The sequence below is a fragment of the Scardinius erythrophthalmus genome (genome assembly GCF_964197995.2).
Source record: "Scardinius erythrophthalmus genome assembly, chromosome: 10".
Taxonomy (NCBI): Eukaryota; Metazoa; Chordata; class Actinopteri; order Cypriniformes; family Leuciscidae; genus Scardinius; species Scardinius erythrophthalmus.
The window spans coordinates 13,832,021-13,848,266 of record NC_138230.1 but is presented as its reverse complement, the minus strand read 5'-3'; the positions used below and the strand labels follow the sequence as shown (position 1 = coordinate 13,848,266).

At 36.7% G+C, this 16,246-nt stretch overlaps 1 protein-coding gene across 1 annotated transcript; it reads right to left on the bottom strand.

Annotated features, from left to right (window-relative positions):
• Positions 1–993: 993 nt before the first annotated feature.
• On the bottom strand, positions 994–13,313 carry LOC308696781 (uncharacterized protein). Its single transcript, XM_081375682.1, has 8 exons — positions 13,259–13,313; positions 4,770–4,978; positions 4,634–4,688; positions 3,500–3,624; positions 3,185–3,411; positions 2,604–2,763; positions 2,300–2,410; positions 994–1,128 (listed from the first exon to the last, which is right to left on the bottom strand). The coding sequence occupies exons 2-8, from the start codon at positions 4,969–4,971 to the stop codon at positions 1,046–1,048; spliced, it is 963 nt and encodes a 320-aa protein (XP_081231808.1). The 5' UTR covers positions 4,972–4,978; positions 13,259–13,313; the 3' UTR covers positions 994–1,045.
• Positions 13,314–16,246: the final 2,933 nt, after the last annotated feature.

Here is a 16,246-nt window from a genome sequence, read left to right as displayed (position 1 = left end):
CTAATTCAGCATATAAAACTGATCAGGCATTTGTCAGCATCTATTCAACTTCTGTTGCATGCTGAAAAATATATATACTAGTCTATTACATTAATGCTGAAGTATACTGAAACTCTTTATAACAGATAGGAGATCTTACATTAGGTGTTGAACTATAATGAGGGATGAATGACAAAGAAGCACACTTGATTTTTACACTTAAATATTACAGTATAATTTTAATATGTTAAAGTGATATTTTCAGCAGTAGTACAGTATAATCGCAATTATAGTTTGTCTCAATTGCAAAGACACTCATCTCTTGAATCAATTAACCATTTTCTCAAAACAATTTCTAAACTACACTCACACAACATATTCTCAGATGAATTAGAAATATTGGAGCATGTAAAACAGATTAATTGTGTTGTATTTTTGTTTTGAGAGCTGATGTGATGTTCGAGACTGTCAGTATGAAATCCATAACAACTGAGACGAACAAGAGCCTGCAAAAACATGCTACTTACTTAAATCTACTCTAACCTGCTAATTCTAAGAAAAGTTAATTCTCTGTAATGTGACCCAATAGTCACCTGTTTGACATCTAATTTCACAATTGTAAAACTTCATCTGTCTAAAAAAAGGCAAAAGCAAGGTAAATGTCATATGCATATGGTTTATACTGGATGGAACATTGGAAAAGCATAAATTAAAAACTATTTACAACAAATTGTATGCATTTGATTGATTTGTTATTGATAAACATACATGCTAAAACCACTACCATATACCTGAAAACCTGTACATGCATGCAGTGATACCACAGTCAAATACATTCTCCAGTGTGCAATTATTTCTCCCAGCTAAAGAGAAATTAGATTTTGCTTAAAAAATAAAAATAAAAATTGAAACATTATAAGCATTTTATAACCAGAACCAATATTTGGAGTACACAATGTCATGCTAGTTTAGTACACATAGCCTATAGTTCTATACAAAATTAATGTAATGTAATTAATCTGTAAGCAGTTAAACTTACATGACCTATGAGTAAATGTTCTAAAACTCAGTCATCAAGAAAAGACATTCCAATATCTGACTGGAAGGCACTGTCCAGGAGTGTGGGAAAAGTCAATTCTGAAGTCACACCTGCAGGGGAAGGAGGTATTTATACAAAGTAAACAATGACCATTAAACAACTGAAGGTGATTTTCTTAAAGGGGTCATATAATACCATTTTTGTACAAGCTAATATGATTCTTTAGGGTCTAAATTAAAAGTTTGTAATATACTTTAATTAAAAATTCTCATTAGTATTGTAAGAAAACACTAATTTTACCTGGTCAAAAACAGCTCTGTTTTCAGCACGCCGTTTCAGTGCATGTGTCTTTAAATGATAATGAGCTTTGCTCACCCCGCCCCTCTGCTCTGTGCGTACACCGTTTCTACACACAATTACACAATAACCACGCGTTGTTCATTATAAACGTGGGATTATGAAATATATTGAGAATGTCGTACATAGAAAACATGCCGTAATGTACCCTGAGAGTAAACCTTAGACGCATTCATCGTGAAGCCTGCAGCAAGGCTTGCAAATTTCGCAAAGATTAATATAAATACTAATATAAAGGTTAATAAAACATTACACTCACATCTTCTGGAGGTTCAGCAGGAACACGTTGGTACCGATCCGTTTTTTCTCGTTTGTAAAGCTGTCTGGTGTGAAATGATTCGCGCAAACATGAAAGTATGGACGATCGTGGGGAATCCCTGTGAGGGAATCCCCGCGTCAATCCTTTGGGCATATTGCTTCAAAAACAAAACTCAGCCACTGCATCTTCAACCGCTCGGATTTAGGAACATCCAAATGACTGCTGTGTTCCTTATTACATCTAAGAACTGAACACCATAATTGCTTAGACGGCATTCTACCCCAGCATAACAACAATGGCGGACTACTATGACGGCTGTCACAGCTCGCTGAGGGCGGGTCTTGTGTTGAAACACGGCTGTCAATCACAATCGCGGGAGGGGCGTTGGATATTATGACGTCACAATATCGAAAGGCTTTATTTCAGAGAGGGTCAAACATATAAGGAGATTAAAACAAAACCACTGGATGGATTTTTATCATGATAGGATGGTTGTGTACAGGCACTGCCAACAGACATTTCAGTGCAATCAACTTGTAAAAGTGCTTGTACCATTATATGACCCCTTTAACATAGATGCCTTGACTCAACCATCATAGAAGATCAACCTATAGAACATATGACAACGTTACATAATATCACTTGTTCATATCATTATCACTCACCTTCACAAACTCTTGGTCTCTTCCGACCAATTCGATCAATTGTGTACCACAAATATGTTTTTATTTCAGTTTCACAGTCTTTCTTCGTTACACTGTGTTTTGATGCAGCATCTGAAAGAGTAAACCCGAAGAATGAATTGGAAATATGTTGGATGGTGGTCCTTCAAACTTACAATCGCTCTTGTACACTTTAAAGATCAAATTGGCAGAGATCACAGTTCACTAGTGATTGAATACAGACAAAACATAGGTAAATACAAACTTTCTTGGTATGTGTGAAGTGTTCATGCAGCAGTGAGTTTACCTCGGATTACATCTGTTAAAATAAGCTTAGAGAAGGGCCTTTTATCTCCTCTGCCCTGCCAGTTGAACTCCATAGCCAGATCATCTGTTAGGACTTGCTGCATAATATTCTTAATCACATCCTTGGGCCCCAAACCTCCAATTCTTGACAGATATTTTACCTATAAAGAAAATGCGGTTTCAATTTATATTGATGGCTTTAACACTTTCCATTGACTAAGTAACGTTGCACCTACATTGTCAACGAACTATGATTAGAGTGTTAGTAGAGTATTATTAGGCTGGTAGGGTTAGGGTTAAAATAAGTTGACATGTTCTTGCAAAATTATTTATAGTCAGTAGAATGTCTGTTGGACCATCACAATAAAGAGTTAGCGGACATTAAGCAGAGAGTCTGCTAATACTCTAATGAGAGTTAGTTGGCATGTAGTTGCAAAATTACTTAAAAAAATGTTCAAAAGGGAAAATCAAAATAAAGTGTTACCGAAAGTTATCCTGTTTATTATTGAAAAATAAACCCCTTACAGGTGTTACAGGTCAGAGTGTACATTATCCCTTTCTTGAAATGCTGTGTTGACTTACATATTTTTGGCGTTTCGTTGCATTTCTGAGCTCATTTTCAGTCCTGACCACATCTTCAAAGGTTCTAAGAGGCAGATTTAGGCTTGTTTTAACATCTCTAGTGGGCAAGCTGCTACTGCTGGGGGCTTCAGAAACCGTATTGTCTTTCAGTAGTTTCTTTAACATAGAAGAGTTTTCCTGGACTGTGCTCTTGATGTCTCTCAGCATTTGGAGGAGATCATCCTTGTCTGTTGTGTAAAATGAGTTTTGCTGTAATTACAAAAAAAAAAAGAGAAAAGACAAAACTTCTGATTATGACAAAAGAAGCTGACTCACCATCAGCTGACAGTCTGGATGTAGATGTAGGTGGTGTAGGAAGTGGGTTTTTTGACATTTCTTGAGTGCTTTCAGGTCTTTGTCTTTTTAGTATTCCAGGAAATCCAGTGGCTAATAGATACGATCTTTATTCGAAAATAAACAATACTTTAACAAAACAGTACAAATGAATTATTTGATCTTTTACAGTTTTTCTCAATTGTTTACACACATTTTCTGGTACTTGAGACACAATGACCACAACATGTAACTCATTCACCAACCCCCTGAACCAATTCTGCTAAACTACAAGCACAATTCCTGCTTTACACTCAAATTGCAGTTCTAAAACACACTTTTTTCAAAACACTGCACACAATTCTCTGCTTTTGGCACAATTTTCATGCAGAAAATCTCTTGTTTTCTCAAGGAACACACTGCCATTCAAATATGCACACTGACTCATCTCATGGGCAAACACCCGTCACACAGTTTTACAATGAGCAATCAGAGCTTTAGCATAAAAGGGCAACAAGTGAGCTCTTCAATGAGCAATGGATGCCAACATTGGATTTTATTTTTTATTGCTGTAACTGTATACAGTCAATTCTTCTGTTGTTTTGTATGTAGACCACTGTATGTCCAACTTTGTGTTGGTTGGGATGTACACTGTGTACATTGTTTTTGTGGGAAAAATAAAATATATTCGTTACCGTGTATTTGTGTGTTCTGAGTATAAAAACAATATTCTCAGATATTTTACAACACACTTATGTATGTACTGTCTGTAGAAAGTGTAACACTGAACAAAAAAAGGCCTAAATCATTATGATGAATGGAGAAGAAGTGTTTTCCATTCATCATAGTGTTTTACATTGAGCACATCAGTGTTCAACTGGTTCTTATAAATGTGTATTCATATGATGGTTTGTGTGTGTCATTTGAAAACAAAATACCATTTTGAGAAGAAATAACATTGTTTTGAATGTAAAGTTTCATTTTGCAGGAGAATTGAGGGGTTTTGCCCATTGTGTGTGTGTTTTTGGATTTGTGTGTAGAGTTCTGAGAATATGAGGCATGCTTTCAGAAAATGTGTGTAAACAATCGAGAAAAACTGTAATAGGTAAAATACTTTAATCAAATTGTATTACTTACCGTTCTTTCTGTTCTGTAATTACCTTTTGCCCCTCTTTAGCCTTATCAAAAGAGACTGCAATAAGAGAACTTATTTGAGAACTTAATAAAAAAAAATCCAAAATTTAAGCAATTATTTTAAATTAGTGACCATTACCATATTCTGTGTGAAAGCTAATATTTAATTTCTCCCATGGTTTCCCTCCTGTTTCAGGTTTAAGTCTCTTCTGAACAGCTTCCATGCACTTCTCTGGTGATCTGAATGGAGGCCAGTAACTTTGTTTCTTGTCTGAGCTCAACCAGTGTGATGGTGCCACCATCACCTCATCTGAGTCTTGCAGGGTGACAACTGCATACATGATCAGTCTAGTGAAGGGGGAAATAATTATGTTTAGCTGATTGAAAAATAAATATGCTAAATTGTATAGTAAATTGAAAAGTTAACCAAACAAATAATCTGAAAGTCGTGGGATGGATGACAATCTGACAAAATACACAGAAACAACCAATTTACAGTGTTGTTGGTGGATTTTTTTTATTTTTTATTGGTTTGACTACCTCAGTTGCACAGATTATGGCAGAAGCTCAACAATGAATGCAATACATATGTATATTATTGTGGCGAGGGGGGCGTGATTCAGCGAGGTCTGTAGCGGGAGAGAGAGAAAGGAGACAAGCCTCTTTCCACAACGGCTTATATACGGTCTCTTCACGCAAATTACCACAACAAGACACAAGTGTTCGTCATTTGTACTTTGTACCACTCGTCTCCTTTCTCTCTCCCCCGCTACAGACCTCGCTGAACCACGCCCCCTTCGCTACAATTATTAATAAATAAAAAAAAATCAGCAAATGAGATCTTGGTCGTCTTCATGGTCCTCACCTTCCATCACCCTCCATCAAAATGTATTTTTCTTTATTTATAATAGACAAAGAATCACGCTCTTCACACACTCTCCTCTCTGTATTGCCTTTGTCTGTTTTAGACAAACTGGCTTCTGATTCTTCTTCTATGTTGTGCGCAAGCGTTTCCTCCTTTTTATTCCAATCCTCATCCTTAGACTCATTTCCCAAGCACTTTAATTGTTTACCATCAATGTTTCCTTTGGATAATTCCTTAATGTAATACACTTCATTATCTCTGTTCCTCACTGCAGCTATTACTTCATCAAGGTACTCAGGTTGGATGCAAAGTATTACACTTTCTTTGAAAACCAGAATATCATTCTGTTTTAAACGCCCAGCTAATGCGGAAGCAAAGCATTTCAACGCCAGTGTAATGAGAACTGGGGTCAAAGGGCAGCCCTGATCCAACAGTTTGTCTCTCTCAATTGAAGCTTCCACAGATTCAGTTTCTGGTGCATCTCTGAGAAGGTTTTTCATAATGAGGAAATCTTGATACAGAGTCGGGTTTGACCGTTTTTGCTCTTCTATCTCATCCTTAATACAAGACAACCTCATCTCAGCGCAGAAGGTTTTGGGAGTGATTATGACAGAAACTAATTTTTTTGGTACAAGACCCTTTGACTGAGAATCCAAGAAATCATCTAGACGTTTTGTCAGAATATTTGCAATGATGAGGTAGTCAACATTAAAAAAGTATTGATTCTCATCATGTGGACTTTTCACAGTTTCATTAAAGTGTTTCTCAGAGCAGTTAAATGCACCTCTGTGGATTCTGTCATAGAGCATCTTAATGTATGGAATTAGATCCTGAATGTTGTCTTTATAGAAGGAAACTGGGATGCCGTCTGGTCTCGGTGTGTCTGACACTTGAAGAGATTGTACAGCTGACACAATGTCAACCTCACTGACTGCATGTGAGCTTTCTTCACCCAGCGATGAACCCGTCTCATCTGTCAAAAGATCCTTTTTTAGATTCAGCCATTGGAAAACGGATTGTAACTGGGGATCTTTCTGAAAAAGGGAAACATTATTGATCTCCAAGTACACAGGACGATGGTCGCGCTTCTCTGAGTCTCTGATTTCACAACTTCTGACTCGCCACATACATTCTTCTGGAACAAAAAAGTAGTCCAGCCTGGATGCAACTTGACTGTGGAATGTATACTCCTGCTTTACAGGGTTCGTTCTTCTCCAGACATCAACTAGCTGAAGAGATTTCATGAACTTATTCACACAACTGCGCAGCTTTCTGTGGTTTGAGCTGTCGGTCACCCCTTTTGAATTGTCTTTGTCGATAAATGGATTGAAAACCGTGTTGAAATCTCCACCAATCACCAGCAGCCCTGTGGTCATTGACTGCAGGTAACGTGAAAGTTTATCAAGGGTTTTTGTGTCTTTTTCATGGTTATAAACACTAACCAGAGTGTACAGCTGACCTTCCAGTTTACATTTCAACACAACATAAGCTCCATAGTTATCTTTTTCATCACTTATACATTCAAAAACTAGTCTTTTCTTGACTAGTATGGCTGTTCCCTTTTGGGAGGTAAACTTTGTGTAGAAAACATGCCACTCATTTTTTAGACCTTCTATAATATGTTCATCTCGTTCTCCAATGTGTGTCTCTTGAAAGAAAACCACGTCCGCATTTTGTAGTTTTTGAAATTTCTCATCTCTGTTTCGTTTAAGTCCATTAACATTCCAGGTGACAAAATCTATTGTCTGTGTAGCCATCGACAGATCTCCTCTCACAGACCAAAGGTCCCTGTCAAAACAAAGGGTGATGGAGGGTAGGAACTTTTTGTTTTGCATTCTGACTTAATTACTGAGACTGAGTTTTAAACATTCTGTTGTCTCAAAAAAATTATTTCCTTTGTTGCATTCCTTGTCTTTGTAATTTTGAGTCATGAGTGGTGTTGTCTAGACAGGTTATCATGTATGTAACACCCACGATTGGCACTTTCTGTTTTACCAGGTGTTAAGATTCTTACAGAACCCAGTCTGGTCTAATTGTATATAATTACAGTTGTAACATCTGCAACATTGTCTCAAATAAAGAGAGATGAGGATCTAAACGCGAACAGTTGTGCACAGTCACAATAATCCACAAACAGGCAAAACATGAATCTCCAAGGCAGACGAGGCATGAACACCATGCTGAGACCGGTCTGTACCGGTCTGTGCAGCACCATTTCAAGTTGAACAAGCCTAAACGCTCTGAGGTGGGTGGATTGCAATCCAATGCTGCTAATGAGTGATTATAATCAAGGTATTAATCAATATTTTTCCTTCTAAATATCAAATGAGTTGAATGACTTCTCTGGAGATTTTACTTTGTTATAGAAGTTACCAGTGTGATCACTGAAATGTTCTTTTCATATTCTTTAATGCCAGTATTTAATATCTGAATGCAGTAACAGTGCTTGCTCATTTAGCCCGGCTTCCAGAAATGAAATAGGGACATGTTTTGTGTTTGAAAAAAAGGTCTTCAACGTGTTAAAACATAGTTTTAGTTTAAGTGACCATTTCTCAGTTAAAGCCTACATTTTCCATTAAGACTAAAGTGTCCTATCCTTGAGAGAAATAACTTGTTATCTTGTTTTGAGACAAGACTCCTGTTTATAGTTAGAGCCTGGCCAAATCCAACCTAGGAAAAGCTGTGTGTCGGTGTGTGTGTGTGTGTGTTAGTCTTCTTGGGTACAGGTTAAGGAACCACTGGCATTATTGGAGATTGACTGAGTTGTTGTTCGGGACATGCTGGCACCCAGCAACCCAAATCTGCGACCTGGAAGGTCACGACGTTCCTAACTACAGGGTCCGAGTGTCAGCTGCATAATCTATGGAGATATGCTTCAGTCTATCTGTATATGTGTGGAAAATTACTATGTTTATCTATTTCTTAGCCAATGAGAATCATTCAACCTGTAAGCAATGACGTAGCTTAGACCTTGGTGTAGGGTATAACTGCTGTGATATTTGTAACTGTAAGGGGGGCGGCCTACGGACTCCTGTGTGAGTCTTGAGGCTGAACTTCATGCTGATGAAACTGCAAATTGTCTTCAGTAAAACTTTTCTTAATTTTTTTATAATTCTGACTCTGGGTCTTCTTTCAAACATCTTGGGTCCTAAACTGTTAACCCCTAACAGCTCACTAGGCGCGTTTAAATTACAGATTTGAGTAAAACTTTTGCGATCTTTTTCTAAATGTCGACAAAAAACTATTGCGAAATGACGGCATTTATTAACCAATGTCATGCGACTAAAACCATTGCGTTTCCACTGCAGTTTTGCTAAATATTTATTTATTCGAATTGCCTGAAAAACCACCTCATGCGAGCGTAAAAACGTTTTTGCGAATTTGACGTGTTTCCATTGGGCATATTTTCAATTTGCAATATGAAGGGTAATGGAAACACAGCTACTCAAACACAGGGGGGCTAACGAGATAACAAGGGAAGGAGCAGTTGGTGGGGAAAAAAAGGGAAATTAAAGGTCCCGTATTATGCAAAATTCACTTTTGCATGCTGTTTGGACATGAATGTGTGTTGGCAGTGTGTGTACACAACCAGCCAATAGTGATAAAAATCCACTCACTCGTTTTTTATTACAGTTTTTCTCGATTGCTAAGACACATTTCTGGAAAGCTGCTCTCCTTTTCTCTAAACTGTGAACACAAAACCCAATTTTCAAGCTACATTCACAAAACCTCAGACTCTTCTTGCAAAACCAAACTTTCACCTCAAAACAGTTCAATCTGTGCTCAAAACTGAACTATGTTGTCAAATCGTGCCCCGAGTCAATCAAAATTAAAAACACTACTGAACAGTCACTAAACACTATAGAAAAATAGAAAACACAATGCTCAGGACATGAAGCTGGAGAAATAAATGTTTATTGTTCACTGTAAGCTAAATGCATGTTGCAAAACAAAAAAACCTGTGCATTTAGCACTTGTACAAAAAGACAAAACAGAAATCTTGTGCATTTACACGTAGCATTTGTAAAAACAAACAGAAATCTTATGCATTTGCCACTTGTGTACAGTAAGCTTACTGTATATGTTCCCTCACATCATTAGCCACAAGTGTGATCAATTTTGAGTTGTTGTGTTCAAGTGGTGACACCTGTGCTTTAATTGTGTTTGACTTTTGTCACCTGTGCTCACCATTATGCAGCATGGGTGCAACACAAAGAAAATGTGTTGGCAAGTTGTGTCTAAACAGGTGAAAAGTGCTTATGGTTTTGCCAAAAGAGTGATTGATTCAATCAGTGGGTTCAGGCAACTGAGCATTTGGTTCAGACAATAGGGTTTAGTGTTTTAGCAATTGAGAAAAACTGTAATCCCCATAAATCATCAGCAGTGTCTCCCAACGACCTGTTTTCAGAATGCTGTTTTAGTGACGTCACTAAGCACAGGCCCCATCCACGAGTGTTGACAGACACTGCCGTTCTAACATAGACCCGCCCTGATCGAGTCCACAGCTGCTGCACTGACGAGAATGTCTCCCAAGCGTTGTAGGTGTTGTGTGGCTGGATGTATTACAGTTTTTCTTGATTGTTTACACACATTTTCTGAAAGCATGCCTCATATTCTCAGAACTCTACACACAAATCCAAAAACACACACACAATGGGCAAAACCCCTCAATTCTCCTGCAAAATGAAACTTTACATTCAAAACAATGTTATTTCTTCTCAAAATGGTTGTGGCGAGCAGGACGAGGTCGAGGGCCGTGGGAGGACGGCGCGAGATCGGTGGCGTAATTGTGATGAGCTACACCTGTGAGACGCACCGGTCTCGCATCTCTCACGGAGGAGCGGAGGCATAAAGGAGGAGCGACGACAGTGAAGAGCGAGAGAGGACAGGCCTGTGTTTTTTTGTGTTTTAGTTCATGTTTTGTTTTTGGTTTGTGTTGCCAGCAGTCGTCCGTGAGGGGCTGCTGGCTTTTACTTTCATTTTTGTATTTGTGTGTTTATTTATTAAAATCTTTAAATGTTCGCCGGTTCCCGCCTCCTTCTTCCCGTAACATCTGAATCTCGTTACAATGGTATTTTGTTTTCAAATGACACACACAAACCATCATATGAATAGACATTTATAAGAACCAGTTGAACACTGATGTGCTCACTGTAAAACACTATGATGAATGGAAAACACTTCTTCTCCATTCATCATAATGATTTAGGCCTTTTTTTGTTCAGTGTTACACTTTCTACAGACAGTACATACATAAATGTGTTGTAAAATATCTGAGAATATTGTTTTTATTCTCAGAAAACACAAATACACGGTAACGAATATATTTTATTTTTCCCACAAAAACAATGTACACAGTGTACATCCCAACCAACACAAAGTAGGACATACAGTGGTCCATTGACTTTATACAGTTACAGTAATAAAAATAAAATCCAATGTTGGCATCCATTGCCCCATTGAAGAGCTGACCTGTGGGCCTTTTATGCTAAAGCTCTGATTGCTCATTGTAAAACTGTGTGACGGGTGTTTGCCCATGTGATGAGTCAGTGTGCATATTTGAATGGCAGTGTGTTCCTTGTGAAAACAAGAGATTTTCTGCATGAAAATTGTGCCAAAAGCAGAGAATTGTGTGTAGTGTTTTGAAAAAAAAGTGTGTTTTAGAACTGCAATTTGAGTGTAAAGCAGGAATTGTGCTTGTAGTTTAGCAGAATTGGCTCAGGGGGTTGGTGAATGAGTTACATGTTGTGGTCATTGTGTCTCAAGTACCAGAAAATGTGTGTAAACAATCGAGAAAAACTGTAATCCACATAGCTCTCTCTATTTACTCCCGATATCTGAGGCAGCCGCTGAAGACGAGGTGGAATTATTTTAGAAATTATTAATTATTTCTTTTAAAGAAAATGCTCCCTCAACTCTACCGAAATTCATTTATGTACTTGCGCACTTCTTATAACTTACTGTGTTTACTCAGCTCTTACGATGATTTTCTGAAGTAAAACTGACGCTTCATCTTTTGTGTGATGTACAATAAACTTTATTAAACTCATCAGTATATGTTTGATCATCATTGGCGACCTGGTCCGAAACAGCAGGCTTGTAGGCTACAGACTTGTAGGCTATTAATAGTGGATACATACAAGCAGATGACAAATACATTATAACCGTAATTGAACTACTAAACTATACCTGTTCCATCTCTATACAGCACTCTGACTCTGTAGGCATTATTGTCCGACTCTGGGTCGAAATTAACACAGTTACTGAGAGTTTCTGATATTATCATCATTCCGTGAGATGAAATTGTCCTGAGAGACTGAGCGTGAGCTCATGAAGCTCCGCCCCCTGTGTCGTCCAGCAGCAGCTCATTTGCATTTAAAGGGCACACACTAAAACAGCGCGTTTTTCTGAGCCCCAAAAAATGACAATTTAAACATGCTGTAAAAAATGATCTGTTGGGTATTTTGAGCTAAATCTTCACATACACACTCTGGGGACATCAGAGACTTATTTTACATCTTGTGAAAAGGGGCATAATACGGGACCTTTAACTTAAAATGAACTAAACAAGGTAGCCAGAGTAAACACAAGGTGAGACAATACAAGACAGATTTGAGGGTTTTGAGTTACAGTTTGTCAAGTTTAGGTTTACAACCAGGGTTCGGTGTTTCTATATCATTGTTATTCACCTATCATTTCTCTCTGATTTCAGGGATAACTTATGGGTTGGGTTAGGTTTAGGGGTAAAGATTAACATGTTGAACCAGGAACATTGTTAAAATACAGCAATAAACTGATATTTTCAAGAAGATAATCCCATTAACCATTTCTTAAAAATGAATACAGCGCAAAGAAAATGGAACAAACAGGCAAGTGTAATCACAATAATATATATATATATATATATTTTTTTTTTTCCAAAAGGGTCAAAATGCAGTAGTTCAAATGATTGCATTTAGCCTACAGTGCTCTCTTGCAGTATAGTTTTGAATGAAGTAGAAAGTAAATTTAAGTTGTTAATCTCTATCGATCTAATTACAATATGGTACACTGTAAAGGCGCACATATCTCATTCAAATGCATACCTTAAACATGACATGTTGCAATAGGTGATGAAGTAATGAACAATTGCGTTTTTAGTGTATTTTATGGTCATTGTCCCACAGAAAACAAAATAAATATTACATGGAGTAATGGTTAAACAATTAAAAATGTTAATAATTTTTAGGCTTTAAAGTGTGGTCTTGTTTAACATTATGTAATCCATAAATTAAATTTTAAATGCTGTCAATTTGTCATCATCATACGTTTCAGTGTCTGTCCAAACGTCACTAAATAAGTGTCTGTCCAAACATAAAAGTAATTGTAAGTGTGACAGATCCACACTTTAAGTAAAGATCATGTTGCAGAAATGAAAAAAAAATTAAAAAATGAAAAAATAATAAGAAGAATAGTAAAATAATACAACTCTTCAGTTGTGGTTTTTAATGTTACAGTTCTTTTAATTATGGCTTTTTGAAACCCTACATGGGTGCCTTTCTTGCTTAGCCAAATGTTTGTAAGATAAATTAAACAACAATACTATTAGGTATTTCTTTGGATTGTTTTTAGTAAAAAAAACAAAAACAAAATACATTTAGTACGTAAATTAAGTTTTAGAATTTTAAGCATCTTAATTTTTTTTTTTTTGATGTATATTTATTATTTAAAGCTTTTTACATTTTACAAAACTAAGCATCATAATAATTTGAAGGAAAAGTTACCTTTTATCTCAGGGTAATGTTTGGGACAGTAGACTGTCGTCGATTCAACTGTCAAGTTGAGCAGAGTAAGAAGTTATGTTCTTGTATCTTGGGTGTTGTCAGAATTATGTTTTGGTTTTGGTTTGGTTCTGTTCCTGTTCCCTGGATGGGGTGTGTACATTACACACCCCATCACCAAATCATAGACAAATTCAGTTAAGACAGTTGTATTCATCTAAACAATACACTAATCAAAAATACAGAAAAAACAGATTTCTAAAATAAGGTATAGGCCACAAATCTGTGAGTAGGCTACAGTTTTAGTAGGCTATCACCTGTGTAAAGCCTACTCCATTAACTGGAACAGATTTTCACTGGAACTGAATATTACATCCAAATATTGTTATGTAATCAATCAGCATATTGTTGTGTAACTTCACCTATTGGAACAGTATTTCACAATTTTTCACAGGAACTATATATTACAAATAACTATTGCAAAAGAACGATTTACAAAACAACGATTGCGAAAGTGTGCACGGATTATGAATTTGTTCACGTTGTAAGTAGTTTTTTTTCTTATCTTTTTCTGTATAGTTCTATTTTGTTAATACATTTTGCATTCTATTTTGGCTTTCTCGGGTGTCCCTATTTTCGTTGTGTCCCTTTTGAGCCACAGGGCGAAACGGGTATGGATTGAAAAACCAAAGCATATCTTTTTATTCCGTCTGAACTGTGCCCTGAATTACACATATGATGTTTGTCAATTTAAAAGATAATTATGAAAGTCAATTTTTAGACTGGTTTTAGAGGTTTTCACCAAACCTCTCGGCTCTGTGGGATGAACATCAGCAGCATTATGCTATTGACTTGCATAGTATGGAAATGTTGATAAGGAAACACAAGAGTTTGCATACTGTTTGCGTTTCTCCTTTGCATGTTACCTTTTATCTCTGTGTTTGCCCTTAGGTGAGGTTGCATGCATGACAATCAACAAACTGCATTTCTGTTTGCCACCACCCCGTGTTATTAAATCACATGAAAATTCAGCAAGTCCAAAATGTAAGCTGTGATACAGCTGTGATAATGTTTAACTATTGAATATTAAAATTTGTTTAAAGACTATTTAAGATTATTGGCCTATAGATGTGTTGGAGTATTTTGAACTGAAATAAATATAAGAAAAAGCAGAGATGCAAGTCCAAAATGTAAGCTGTGATAAAGCTGTGATAATATTTAACTATTGAATATTAATATTTGTTTAAAGACTATTTAAGATTATTGTCCTAGATATGTGTCAGAGTATTTTGAGCTGAAGTAGAAAAAGCATAGATAATTGTGAGAATAATTGAGATTGTCTTTACTTTAGAAATATTGTCCTTATTTATTGAACCCACTCTAACAGTGTCTAGGTGTGTTCTGTTAATTTGTAAAAGATGAGAGCAAAGTCACTTCTATTTATAGCAGGGATAGGCTACATAATTACGTTGTCCTCCAGTTTAGCTCTAACCATGAAAAAAAAAACCTCACCTGCCTGGCTGCCTCTTGCCTTAAATTGGAAAAGAAGCAGTCAGTCAAGTTTAAATTTTGTAAACTGATCACCACTTTATATAACAAACACGATTAATGTAACCATTTTAAAGAAAAAAGGATGTTTTGTTATAGCTTTTGGAGCAAGGGCACAGCCATCTTGCAATACCACAGCGCGTGACGTCACGGCGTTGGTTGTTTTGCCTGAGGGACGTAGATATTTAGTAGAGGACTGACAGGGAAAGTTAAAGACAGAGACATTTAAAGATGGAAACTGGAAAGCCACATCATAAGTCAAAAGGAGGGGCACTACTGTATTGCTCTTGGTTGTAGAAATTATTTTTACATAGTTAAAGCAAAGGGCAAAAGAGAACTAAAACAGAGAACGTAACGTTACTGCTTCACTGGCTATAGCGGCATTTAAAAGGAAAAACCCTGTGCATCAGCAGAGTATGCAGTGAATATTTTTTGGAAGAATATTACATTGAGGAAAATACCTTTGATTCGGGCAATTTAGTCACCGCACCAACAAACTTAAGCCTTAAGTTGCTAATTTCTTATGTTTCTAATTTATCTGGCTATAACGCTCACGCTCTATCGACCGCCCAGCACTCCTCTCATCACACATTATCACACTATTGTTTTCCTCCAGCAAAAACAGAACACGAAGACACTCTATAGTTATTTATATATGTGATTTGGCGAACGATTTGTGATAAGTTGTTTTAATTCATTAAAAATATATTTTTACAGCACTCCATCAATGCACTGATTTAAACTGTTTATCAGAGTGAATGAAAGAAAGAAACATCATGCTATTATTTCATTCTACTAAATGACCCTGCAGACGATTGTGACATTTATAACCTTACAGTAAAGAGATTTGTGGTTTTTGATGTCACTTTGAATTATAGAAGTGGCAAATTGACGGCACCTTGCCATATCGGCTCAAATGCGTAGTCAATGACCTATTACAGGCTCAACAGTCCTTTCAAGTTTGTCTTCCTCCATTTGAGAAACTTTTAATGTGTTTAATGTGTTCAAACAGTAAAGAAATGCTTATATTAAACTGGGCGTACACGGTGCGTTTTTTTTCCGCTCTGAGAAACGTACAATATTTACCTCAGGCAAGATTGTAGACAACCAACCCCCGAGACGTCACGCTGTATTGCAAGATGGCGGCGCCCTTGATCCAAAAGCTATAACAAAACATCCCTTTTTCTTTAAAATGGATAAATTAATCGCGTTTGTTATATATATATATTTTTTTTATTAGAGTGAAAATCAGTTTACTAATGTAAACTTGACTGACTGCTTCATTTCCACTTTAAGGTGCATTCACACCAACCGCAATTACACGATTTTAACTTGTAAAAAGCATTCATGTCCTCGTAGAGCTCGTAATCACAGGTCTGAGACTCCTGCTTTAACATGACTGATGTACTACCTGACCGCTGCAGATTCATAGGCATTGATATT

Coding starts and splice junctions, on each gene's coding strand:
- LOC308696781 (XM_081375682.1), bottom strand. CDS start 4,971: ATGTATGCAGTTGTCACCCTGCAAGACTCAGATGAGGTGATGGTGGCA. Junction 3,412..3,499: donor ATCCAGACTGTCAGCTGATG/GTGAGTCAGCTT, acceptor TTTACACAACAG/ACAAGGATGATCTCCTCCAA. Junction 2,764..3,184: donor CAACGAAACGCCAAAAATAT/GTAAGTCAACAC, acceptor TTTTCTTTATAG/GTAAAATATCTGTCAAGAAT.